Source organism: Erithacus rubecula (genome assembly GCF_903797595.1).
Source record: "Erithacus rubecula genome assembly, chromosome: 15".
Lineage (NCBI taxonomy): Eukaryota > Metazoa > Chordata > Aves > Passeriformes > Muscicapidae > Erithacus > Erithacus rubecula.
In genome coordinates, this window is record NC_136667.1 from 5,720,174 (window position 1) to 5,733,020 (window position 12,847).

A 12,847-nucleotide genomic window follows, 5' to 3' on the forward strand; every position below is an offset into this window, starting at 1 on the left:
AGAATGAAAACTGGTGATTCACCAGCCAAGCCTGAACCCTAAGGGCAGGGAAGAGGAAGAGGAAGGAGCAGCATAGAATCCCCTCATCACATGTCCCACCAAAACCACAAATAATCACATTCGGTTCAGCTTTTCTACTTCCCACCTCTCTGACCCACACCCAACCCCATGACTGCCTTTTCCAAGAGCAGCAGTTTCTCAACAAGCTCCAGAAGTGCCCAGAATGGGTCCCTGCTGCCATGGCCAGCCTCCCACCCACTCCACGGATCCCCTCTGATCTTCCTGGCTCTGATGCCACAGGCAGAGCACAGCCCCAGTGCCCAGAGCAGCAGCACTGGCATGCCCACACATCACAGGACAGCCCCCTGCCAGCCCCCAGCCCCTCTCCCTTCCAACACATTCAGACAATGACTAAACCAGATCCCAGTCTGTGTTTCTCCCCCCAAACCCCGGGAACCACACGCATGGGCTCAGGTCAGGTGAGGAACAGGGGCCTCGTGCTCAGGCCACAAACCCACTGAGACAGTGCAGGAGATTTTTGTGTGAGGAGAGAAGAACAGCTCAGCTGTGACAACACATCAACAACAGCTAAATTTAGCAGGTTATTTTCGGTAATCCAGATGCTGGGTAAATACAACCTTATTATTTCACGCAGGGGCAAAAGTTCAGCCGAGTCCCTTGTGCTGCTTTTCCCTGTTCACCACATGCAGCCACAGGAGCCCACCCTGAAATGCTGCAATGTCACCACTGTCTGGCTCTGCTGGCAGGAGCCACCAGCTCTGTCCCTGTCCTTTAGCAGCAAGAGGAACTACTGCTCCTGACACAGGCAGAGCACCTCCCAGTCCCTTTTGGAGGGGCCTGGTGCTGCAGTGGGTAGGAATTTATTCTGAGGATGCAGTTTTCAGGTGCATGGCCAGGCTGAGAGCCTTTCCTTTCTTCAAGCTTTTCCTTTCTGCTCAGTTCAGAACAATACATGGGAAGTGAATGCTGGAGAGGAAGCAGAGGGTTAGGAAATCCATGGAAACCCGACCCAGCTGGGATTGTTCCAATGGTTGGGTTGGGTTTGGGGGGGCTCTGTGCCCCACCCAGCTGAGGGTGCTGCCTGAGGGGGCTGCAGGGTGGGCCAGGGAGGGGGAGCAGGGACACAGGAGTCTCCATGTGCTGTGGAAGCTGAAAACCTCCAAGAAGGGCAGATGAAACCCAAGTTGTTTTCCACCATCACTGCAGGAGCTGCCATGGCATATCCAGGTATTTGAATGGTGGGGGAAGCCACAGTTATCTCACCCAGCCAGTGTCCAACCACAGCTCCAAACAGGGGGCTGGGAATGGGTCTGTCCATGCCTGGGAAGCAGCTCAGGGTGTTTGCCAGGTGTGCTGGCAGAGCAGCAGTGCTGATGGGGGAAAAGCAGAGGCAAGCTCTGGGAATTGATGGAAGACACACTTTGCCAAAAGCTAGTGGGGTAAACCAAAACTAACTCCACCCTGCCTCATGCCACCATGTGGGGAGCTGAGGTCCTTGTGCCACCTTTATGAAAATCATCATAAGGGAAGGAATGGTGTCCCCCAAGCCCATGGCCTGAATGCCCCCTTTATACCCCCATCTTCTGGGAACAATGAGTGAAGAGGACAGCAGGCACCTGCCCTGGCCCCTTCCCAGTGGAGTGCACAGCTCCCCTGCAGGCTTGCTCCCTGTCCAGTGTAATCCATGGGAAAGGGAGAACTCCAGCCTGCCCCAGGCACTGTGCTGCTGCAGGTCACAGTGGCACCAGGAGCATCACATCAAGCCACAGGTGACAAATCCCACAGTGAGAAACTGCAGCTGCTCAGGACATGAGGCTCCTGCTCCTCCTGCCCCCAGAGCCCGTGGCTGCCCAGCATCCCTCCAGCAGCCAGAGCTGGGACAGGGACATGTGACAGCCAAGTGTCAGCTGGGGTCATGTGAGTGTCATTGAGCCTTCACCAGGAGAGACCTGGATTCTACAGGCAGTTTTAACCAAGGGGAAAACACCTATAAATATTCTTTGCCCCAAAATCCCCATTACAGTGTGATCCATAGGAGCCTTCCATCCCCTTCCCCTTCACAGGGCTCTTTAACTCTTTTTAACAAGCTCTTGACATTTATGTTCTTAATCTCTCCTGTGCAAGGGCCAGAGACCACCCAAGATACCTCTGGGGCTCTCTCACAAAGCACCTTTTGTTACCCAGAGCTCTCCTGTGCTCTGGGCTCTCACTGGCCAGACTCAGAGCTCACTTCACCCTAACATGAGTGAAACCAAGAGGCCCTCAGTGCATCACCCCTCGGGCAGAGAACTGCCTGGAGATCCCCAGGACATCCCATGGGCTCTCTTCTCGTGGTGCCAGGCTCCAGCCAGCAGTGTGAGCAGCCCCACTGCCCCCAGCTCTGACACTGGAGCTGCCATCCACAGGCTGTGTCCTGAGCCCTGTCCCCAGAGCAGCAGAGCCACCCCACCTCCAGCTCCCTCCACTTCCAGGGCCACCAGAACCAAGGCCATGGGCTGCCCTGTGTAGATGGGACAGATTTCACTCTGGGAGTGTCACTGCACAAAGACCCCCATGGAACCAACCAGTGGGAGGATGAAAGGCAGGACCTCCATCCCTGTTTCCTGGTCCTGCTGGCACACACACCCTCCTCCTCTTGCTCCCAGAGACCACCACCAGCCTCCCCAGCACCTAGGAACCTCTCATGGCAGGGCAGCCCCAAGCCCAGCCTCCACCCCCACCCTGGCAGAGGCTTGTTCAGAGCAGCCATGCACAATCCCCATGGATCAGCAGCTGCACTGAGAGTCCCTCCTGCCCCACAGTCACAGGTGAGACACTCCAGTCACACAAAGCTGAGGGGCTCTGAGCCAGGGGTGACCTTCCAGCCCGTGGCACTGCAGTGCCAAGGCTCTGGAGCTCCCCATGGGTTTATCTGCTGAGCACAAAGCTGCTCACCACAAAGACAGGAGGAACTGAAAAGGAACCAAGGTCCCTTTGCAAATATATTCTCTTGAAAATAACAGTTTTGGGGGAAAATCACACTGTTGGCAGAAGAATCCAGCAAGGGGACACTCCTCTTCCCATGACCCCTGCTCACCCCACAGCAAGGGCACTCCTGCCCCAAAAATTATTGCTGCAGCTTACCTGCATCTTTTTTATCTTCTAACAACGAGAATTTCTGTGAAAAGAAAAAAAAAAAAAAAAAAAAAAAAAAAAAAAAAAAAAAAAAAGGAATAATTTTATTTAATCATTTTGATTCTCACATTTGTGGAGTGCCACCCCTAATATCTGGGCTTGGTTCCTACTCCAACCTCCCCTCTGCCCAGAGGTGACCTGAGACCAGCAGTGCTGATCTAGAGCTGGGACCAGCATTAGCCACAGGACAAGCAGGGCCCTGGCAATGGCTTCTCCCAAGGGCATCAGCCCCACTGGTTTCAAAACACCACTGCCACTGCCAAGGGCCCTGGGCAAACATGGTGTGCCCAGCACAAACCCAGCACCCAGGAGAAATGGCATTCACAGCAGCAGCAGCAGAAGAGCCTCAGCAGCACTTGGGAGACAGCAGCAATCTGCAGAGGTGGAGGAGCAGCAGCAGGTCCCCATTGCCAGTCCTGAGGTGAGCACAGAGCCCAGGATGCTCCCCAGTCTGTCTCTGGGTGCAGATGAGCCCCTCAGCAGCCAGAGGTGCCATGGGATCCCTGCAGGAATGTGCTGTGCTGCTGAGCAGGACTTTCCCACGGACCCCCAGGACTCCTCTTCCTGCCTGGCAGCAGGGCTGAGGATGAGCCAGGACAGGCTTAACCATGTCCCTGCTGCTGTGCAGCACTGCCTGCCCCAGGGCTGCCATCACAGGGCTGGAGCCATCACTGTGACCCCACAGTGTGTCCACAGGGCAGGTCACCCAGCTCCTCTGGATCCTTTGGCACTGCCCAATCTGCTTCCACACCTTTTCCCACAAAATCTTCCACCAGCCACAGATCCACCTCATTTAACTTGGAAAGCTTTAATCCCCAGAGCCCAGCACGCTTCTCCCTGTTCAAGAAATTCCTCAGCAAGGAAGGTGAGAATTCCTCGCCTGGTTGTGGTGAGCAGCTGAGCAGCACTGGCATGGGGAGGAGAGTGAGTCCAGGCTGAAGCAGAAGCCTCAGCCTTTCAGGAGGCCACTGGTGTCCACTGAAGGCAACCAGGAGGGTGGTGCACTGGCCAGTTGGGCCACCAGACCCACCAGACCCCAGGTTGGGATAAAGTCAGAGGACTGCTGGGTGCTTCCAAGGAGGCTGAAAAGTGTGGGCAGCAGAATCTGTGCAGGCCAGGCTGGAGCCATCTCAAGCTGCAGCTTGAGTGGTGATGCAGGACCTGGTGTCCATGTCTGTGCCACCACCAGCACGATGGCAATACCAGCAGGCAGCACACAGGGATGAGCAGGGTTAATGAGGACAGCTAAGCTCTCCAGAGACAGCAGGGACGAGACAGCAGGGACAAGACAGCCACTAATATTACCAATGAATTTCACAAATGTCATTTTTAGACTCAACTATTTTAAGCATTGCACTGAAAGCCCGGGGGACAGCGTGCATTCCACATCCATTTCACCACAGCAGATCCACTCACCCAGCACAGCCCGGTGTACAGCACTGCCTGTAAAGGGATTTCACCACTTTTCCCAACCTGAAACTCCCGAAATTCACATTAACTACAACTCCACAACCTCCCCAGCTCGCCTTCCACCACACTGCATAGGCTGGGACACAACAAACCAACAGTGATCCGGAGCCGCCAGGGAGAGTCATTTGTTATTAAGGTGACAGATGAAGAATTAAGCCCTAATGAAAAATCTTGGATGCCACGCCATGAGAGCTGCTGCTGCAGGAAATTAAAACCGGGGGCACTTGGCCTTGCTGCTCCTTTGTCATCCTGCTCAGAGCTGCCCTCACCCTCCAGGTCGGCCGTGGTCACACAGCCACTCCACGGGTGACCTGAGCCTCTGGGGTCGGAAGGATGTTCCATCCTGGCCACAGCACGCAAGGAGGCACGGCTGGACCCTCTTGGCATGTGCTGACCACCTCGGGGGGCTGAGGGTGCGCACACACACACACACACACACAGATACAGACACACAGTACAGCCAGGCACAGCCAGGCACAGCCCGCTGCCGGGACACGGTGACGCAGTAAAGGGCAGCGGGCGAGCTTAGGGCACAGGGACCAGCGCACCTACACACGGCCCAGCCAAAATTAAATCCCCTGACATGCACGTGGGGTGGGCACGACACCCCCAGAGCAGACTCGACACCGTGAGTACGCGGAGGGTGTCAGGGACGGACCCCCGGAGCAGCGCTCCCTTACCTTGGCTCTTTTGAAGCAAGCCCAGAAGAAATCCAGCAATGGCATGATGTGCGGGCGGGGGCTCGGCAGATCCCCCCCCTAAACCCCGGAGCTGCCCCCGGCCGCGGGGAGAGCCCCCCCGGGCACCCCCATGGCAGAGCGCAGAGCCCGGTGCGGGCAGAGCCCCGAGCGGGCAGCGCAGCAGCGGCCGGAGCGCAGGGACGGAGGGAGGAGCGGGAGGCAGCGGCGGAGGCGGGCCAGCATTCAAACCCTGCACCGTTATTCAGTTGGTTGGGAACGGGCTTGGACGCGATTGAAATTCCCCGAAGATTGCGAGTTTTAAACAGCTCCAGGCTTTCCTTCCTGCCTGGAGCGCTCCGGGCTGCTCCCACTCGCAGGCAGTGGGAAGGGGCGAGGGGTGGCCGACAGTGCCGAGCAGGAGAAGGGGGAGTTTGGCTGTCAAAGGCACATGTAGGACATTAGAAACCGAAACCCTGGATGGTTCAGATTGTCACCCCGGTCCTGCCCGAGCTGACTGGCAGCTCCCGGCGCTCTCCCCTGCGAGGCACAGGCTGTACCCAGCCGTGGTGCCATCCCTGCGTGCTCAGGTGCTGCTGGCCTCACCACGGGCACAGAGCAGGGGCACCCAGGGCTGGCCTGCTGCTGGGATCCCGGCGGGGCAATCCCCCCAGGGAAATTGGGAATTCACAGGGGAATCCCTCCAGCCATCAAGTACAGCTGAGCCTTTACTCCAGCTATCCACAGCTCCCCATGTGCCTTCTGCAAACATTCATTCAGAAGCACCACAATAAAAGGTCATGTCACAAACATTGGGGCCAGGATTCTTCCTGCGGGCACATAAGAACACCCCACAAACTGGTGGTTTGTGTCAGCAATTCAGAAGGAGCAAGGGCAGATCCACAGTGATGCCTGGGCTCAGCTCTGCTCCCACAGGACCCTTGGTGGATGTCACCCACCCTGGAGTGGCATCAGGCTCTGCAGTGGCATCACTCCTGCCCACTGTCCACCTCAGGCTGGTGCCAGCTCCACTCTGACAGGAGATGGGAACACGAGCCAGAGCACAATGGTCCTGCTCAGGATGTGACACGTCTGTACCCAACCCCCAGCAGCTGGTGCCTGTGGCAGCTGTGTCCAGAGCCACATGTCAGACAGGGCAGGCCAGGACGGGATGCTGGGGCCCCAAACCATAAGGATAAAGCAAGGACAAAAAGCACAGCAGAGCTGGAGCAAATGCACCTGCCTGGAGAGGATGGCATGAGGCACTGCCAGCATCCAGCAGACCTGACCAGCAGCAGGCCCTGGACTGGCAGCAGTGCCCTGGTGGCACTGGCACAGCTCTGCCCTGCCCAGCTCAGCCCCAGCGTGGCCCCAGCAGCAGCTCACAGGCAGCACCAGCCCCGGCTCCAGCTGCCTCCTTCCATCTCCCCCTCACTCATTCCTCAGAGGGCTCTGGCACTGCTCCCAGCCCTGGCACCAGCTGCAGCTCCTCACCCTGCCCCCTGCATTGCTGGTGTTACTGGGCCACTGCAGCAGGGCTGGGGACACCCAGCCACAGCACAAGCTTTGTACATCAATCCCTTTTCTCCTCCCTTGAAAACCCAGTGCTGGGAAGACAGGCTCACCTCTATGGCACGTTGCCCACCAGAGTCACATCTCCTAGGAAGGATTTTCCCCACAGGATTTAAAGCCCAACACTGCTGCCCCTGAGCTGCCCACCCTCCATAACTCACTCACTGCTGCCTCAAGGGCTGCAGTTTTTACCCCAAGGACTTGCAAATAGCCCCCTGCAGGGATGAAGGCACCTGGGGCACTGCCAGCCATCCCCATTCAGCTCACTGGGCACTGCTGTCACAGGGCTGAGGCTGCCAGGGGACCACCACTACAGTCAGGACATGGAAGGCATCAGGTCCTTCTCCCACTGCCTCCAGAAGCCAAAAAAGCCAGGCTAGCACAAATAGAAGCAGGCTGTCTCCTTCCCAGGCCTGGGAGACAAACCACAGCGGTTTCTGCATACTTGTGTAGCTTCTTCCTACCCGGTCATCTCAAAAGCATTCCAGTAATGCTGCATCTTGGATCCTTCCTCAGCATGCCAGGACACTGTCCTAGGCAGGAATAGCTCCTGGGGACTGGATGCATGGGGAGGATGCAAGTGGCAGGAGCTGTGCACACCAAATGGGTATTTCTGCTGAGTGGCACAGGGACACAGACCCCACTGCTGCATTTGGTTCTTCTCAAAATTCCTGATGTATCCACTCTACAGACAAGCTTGCAGGACAAGCAAAAGCAATATCCATTTATTCTATAAATAAATATGTGTGTGCATGTGTGTGTGCCACTATGCTCCTCAGACCCAAACGAGAACCCATTTTAAACTTGAGTTAATTTTAAGAAGCCGATTCTAAGGAAAATTCACTAAGAGCTGCCCACAGTGCCTGCAGCTGGCCTGGCCACCAGGATGTCACCAACCATCCCCAGCAGCGCCACGCACATCCCGGTTCTCCGAAAGTCACGGGGTAGGGCCGGTATTTTGGAGGGCAGGTACAGCCTCTGCCCACAACAGATCATTGCCTGGAGGCTGCCCTGTCCGCACGGCCGGAGCTATTTCTGTGTGCTGATGAGCGATCGCTGTCCCGGCTGTCGCACGGGATCAGTGACAGCTCGGGCTGGTGGCCGTGTCCCTGCCGGCACCGCACACGGCGATTTTCCCCTTTCCGCCGTGCACAGGCATTTCCCGAGGCTGGGAAGGGCGCAGCTCCCGCCGAGCTGGCGTTTCCCCATTAGCATAGCGGGAACAGGGACCCTTTTCTTCTCCCGACGCCGGACACCGGGCGGGTGCTGGCGGTGCTGGGGCTGTGACACCACGAGGGCGCTGGGAGAGGGACGGGGGGAGGGAGAACACGGGGAAACTGCATCCCTTGGGAGCGAGGACATGGGCTGAACCCCTCCCGAGAGGGGGGCAGCGAAGCTGTGCCCGGGAAGGGCCGGCACACAGAACCCCATGGAACCCCACAGCTCCATTGTGGGGCCACCCCTGCTCCAGCCCAAGAGGCCAAATGTCTCTGCTGCTACCAAAGAAGCACGAGCAGAGCACAAGCAGCCAGCTGAGAGATGCTCAAGGGCAGCAGAAAACACTCCCCAGCTGCCCCATGCCACCAGTGAGCCCCCTGCCCACTTATCACCGCTGCTTCCCCATTAAAAAGTTTCTAATTTGAAACAACCCCGATGGGCTCTGGTCTCCAGTGGCTCAGGGGTGGGATGTGCTGGGTGAGGACAGTGTGAGGGTGCAGGACACACGGGATTGTTACACAAACCTCCAGCGCTGAGGGAAGGCTTCTCTCCAGGATGGATAATTAGGCAATTACTTAATCCCCACGTGCAGCTCCTGCGGCAGAAGGCAGCGCTCGGGTGAGCAGGGCAGTGCCCCCAGGAGCCTCCTGGAGGCAAAGGCATCAATCCCCCCATCCACCCCACAGGGATGGAGCAGCCAGCCAGTCCCATGGCATCCCCCAAAATGTCCCTTCCCGAGGGCTGAGGCAGCACACTGGGGTGTCCCGTCTCCCAGCACTGCCAGCCCTTGTGTCCTGCTGAAGCTTCACCCTCCAAAGCCAGTGACACTTTTGCTTAGCCCAGATGTGCACTGGGGACTCTCAGAGACAAGCCAAGGGCTCATGGCCTCCTCCAGCTGCAGGAAGACCCCTGCACTCCCTGTCCCCCTGTCCTGGCACAGACAGGTCTGTGCTGCATTTCCCCACACAGGATGCTCCAGTTTGCAAACACCAGTGAGAGAATTCACAAACACTGGCTGATTTAGCACACACACAAAACCAAACAAACTTTGCAGCTGACTAATCCTCACAGACTGGCAAAACCTTCCAGTTTCACTGAAAAAAAACAGGCCATGATAGTTTTGGGGAATTTCTGCTGTACCAGCTGGGTGGGGGGGTGTTCCTGCCCCAATTCCCAGAGTCAGAAAGCTTAGGGAGTTCAACAGGGGCCTGGGGCTGTGCTCAGCATGATGCTATTTAAATTAATTTAAATGCACTTAAAAGAGCATTACTGACATGGTGACATTTTTGAGATACTATAGACAAGATACATAAATTACAAATAGACACAAGGAATACCAAAGGAAACTGAGGTTTTCTGAGAGCCATACTCCCATTCAATTTTAACTCCATTTGTTTCAAGCAACCAAGAATTACTGTCTGTGAGTGTCTACAGAGACTCCCACCAGGACAGAACTCCAGCAAAAACCTGCTGCTACTGCTCTCTAGTTCTCTTCAAGATGCCTTTGTGAAAACAAGAAATATAAATCAGGCTTAAGTACAAAAGGAGACATAAGCAGAATGCTCACCAGGCAGTTTTTCCTACCCCTGGGAATAGCACAGAGCTGCTGGAGCCTGGCTGGGACATTAATCCTGGGACATTAATCCCCTGCCCCCAAGGCAGGCACCAGAGCAGCCCAAGGAATTGCAGCAGTTTTTATTCTTAGCTGGAGCAGGGAGGCTCCCGTGGCAAAATGCCTGAGTGTGGCATGAGGCAGGCTGGCAGCACATGTGTGCACTCACACTCACACTCACACTCACCCTCACCCCTGGTACCTGCCACTGACAGCACTCTCAGCAGCTAAAAACCAGCCAGGGTGACAGGGACACCCCCTCCTCCTCTGGCTGGCACAATGAAATGCCATTTAATAAACTACATCTGAGCTGCTTGGGTATTTTTGCACATAGTTCTGGTGACAGCTGCTGTCTGGGGAGGATCCCAGCCCTAATTCTGGCCAAGGGTTGGGATTAACTCCCAGGACAGAAGAATCTTGTGAGGTGCAGGGCTGGCTCCCTGTGAGGGCAGGTGTCTGCAAGATGAATCCCTGGCATGAATTCACACCAGCCTCCTCTCACTCATGGAGGGCTGGGCCATTCATGTACCGACTTTTGCACACCCAAATCCAGAGGTAAACCCTGTCCAGTGCAGCTTCTTGGGCAGAACTGGGGACATGGCATCAGGTCTGGGACACAGGATGGGGGACTCAACAGCTCCTGAATGCCAATAATCAATCACCTGATAGCTCCAAGTAGGTGGGAGCACGGAGGTGACAGTACCCAGGGGTTTTTGCAAGGCCACCAGTGCCCAGTTTGTCACACTCCAGCACTCTGGAGTCTCTGGAGGATTGTCACCATGACCCACTGCCTGGCCCCACCACAGAGCACAGACCAGAGGTAGGAGACCCTCCCCAGTTGCCCTGAGGAGCCTGGGGTTGCTGCCAAACCCCACCAGAGCCAGGCTGGTCTTGTGGGCACCCCGAGAGCAGAGCACTGCACAGCTGAGGGGCTCAGGGCACGGGCAGGCAGCAGCACTGGGGGCTGGCAGGGACATGGGGCTCCTCCCTGTCAGGAGCAGCATCTACAGCAAACAGCATCAGAAACATCTTCCCTTGGCACCTGTTCAGTCAGAACCCCTGCCCAGAGATGTCCTTCCCTTCAGGCATGGAGAAGGAGACACATTCCATGCCCAGGGACACCAAGTGCCCATCCCGTGCCCATCCCATGCCCCCGGGCACCACACCCCAGGATATTTCCAGGCTGGACAGGAGCCACGTGCCACTGCCAGCCTTCCTTGGGGGTGCCAGGAAAGGCTCTGAGGCAGCTTCAGAAAACCCTTTATGCCAACCCTCACACACACACAAAGCCTCATTATGTGACAGCAAATTCTTTTGGCCCCCTACGACTGTGGGGGCTGCCAGGCTTGTCCTGGAGAGGGATCCTGCTCCCAGCCCTGTGCTTCCCCACTCCAAAGGAATCAAGGGGTAGAAGAGGTTTTTGGGTGCAGAGCAGGCTGTCCCCAAACCCTGTGCTGGGCTGTCTCAGGCTTCTGTTCCTGCTGCTGGGAAAAATTCCAAAGCCCTGAGAAAGAAGAGGCAGCAGCCCCAGCCCAGATCTCAGCCCCGTGGGTTTTGCTAAGGGAGGGCTGAGTTATGGGGAGAGGAAGGATTTAAATCAGTGCCCAGGATAAATAATTGCATGTTCTGTTTATGATCCTGAGACAGTGACACAAAACACCAGAAAAATACTTGAAAACAACCAGAAAACACAATCCTGGTGAAATCCAGCAGTTCTTGCTGAGGTCTGAAATTCACTCTTTGCCTTTCTCCTGTAAATAACAATGAGTTCATCAGGCTCCTGCCTTGCAGCAGCAGCTATGGGAAGCACAAGAACAGAGACAGGGATGGAGAATCCACCTCCTGGGAAAACCAGAACAGCCATGGGGGCAAGGCTGCTCCAGTGGCTCCACTGGCCCCCACAGATACTCTGCTCCAAGGGCTCCAGAGCCTGGAGCTCTCTGCAACCAAAATAACCAGTACCAGATGTCTTGAGTGCCACTATGCTCACAGGAGTTTCTTGTAAGCACAGGGACTCAGAGGGGAGACAGAGATGTCACTGGGAGCTGACAGGTTGCACAAGGAGCACAGACACTGCAGTGAGGGAGCCCAGCCAGGAGCCTGTGGGACCACAGGCACAGGAGGAGCTGAGAGAAAAAGCCCAGACCAAACACAGAGAACAACAGCCAGTGCCAATTCCCCTGGGGGAGCATATTCTGCCCTCAGCCCCTGACTCACTCCCTGCTCTGCTCAGCCACCACCCCAGAATGAACAGAAATCCAGCTCAGAAACCCCTCAGGGCAGTAAGATCGACTCTTAAAGGATACAAAGGCAACTTAACACACTGGATTTGAGCTGCCCATCACCAGCCTGAAGCAGGATTTAGAGTAAAAGAGGAGATGAAGCATCTGTGTCTGCCAGAGCATCCCAACCTCAGGACCAGCTGGGCACCTCTAGGGAGCAGGGAATGGGGCACAGGGAGCAGGCACCCCCAGCCACCATGTGGAACACTTACCAGACGTCCAGGACATATCTTCACTTCCCCAGGAGACACAGAGAGGACATTGAGCTCATCCTCCTCACAGTCTAGGGCACTGTGGGCTCTCCCCAGGTCTGCCCCGTGCAGCCCCACCAGATCTGTTTCATTGTGCCTGAGCACGTGCCCAGGCTTTGTCAGGGAATCTTCATCAAAAACCAACACTTCATTGCTGCTGAAGAATTGATTGTGGCCTGCAGCATCCCTGCTGTGTCCTGCAGGTTCCTGTGGGAGGCTGATAAATCTTGATAGGTGCCTCCTGGTTCTCCTGGGGAAGGATCCCCAGAGGGACAGCAAGGATTTGTCATGGATCAGCTCATAACCAGGCTCATCCTCAGGGCTGCACTCACTGCTCCTTGGACAGAGGAAGCCATATACACCTTCCTCATCTTCAGCTGATGAGGAAGAGCATGGGGTCAGGGGCTCATCCTGCTGGCCTGGAGATGCTGGTGGCTTTGCTTGGTGCTCAGTGCTCCTTGTCTCCATTGCCCATGGATGGAACCCCCTCTGCCACTGGCAAAGCTGGCAATGTAAACCATAACTCATTAGCAAGAACCACACAGGGGACTACATTTATTTTGCTTTCCC

The 12,847-nt window shown here is 56.1% G+C and overlaps 1 protein-coding gene across 2 annotated transcripts in view; it reads right to left on the minus strand.

Annotated features, from left to right (window-relative positions):
- STARD8 (StAR related lipid transfer domain containing 8) overlaps positions 1-12,760 on the minus strand; it is a 48,707-nt gene extending 35,947 nt beyond the window's left edge. Inside the window, exons 1-2 of one of the 2 annotated variants that reach the window (XM_079319211.1) lie at positions 12,239-12,760; positions 3,145-3,178 (exon numbers count right to left, since the gene is read on the minus strand). In XM_079319211.1, the coding sequence (XP_079175337.1) occupies positions 3,145-3,178; positions 12,239-12,745 (541 nt within the window). In that variant the 5' untranslated portion in view covers positions 12,746-12,760. Of the gene's footprint in view, positions 1-3,144; positions 3,179-5,345; positions 5,529-12,238 lie in introns of those variants that run through there. The other variant, XM_079319214.1, reaches the window with a different exon arrangement.
- Positions 12,761-12,847: the final 87 nt, after the last annotated feature.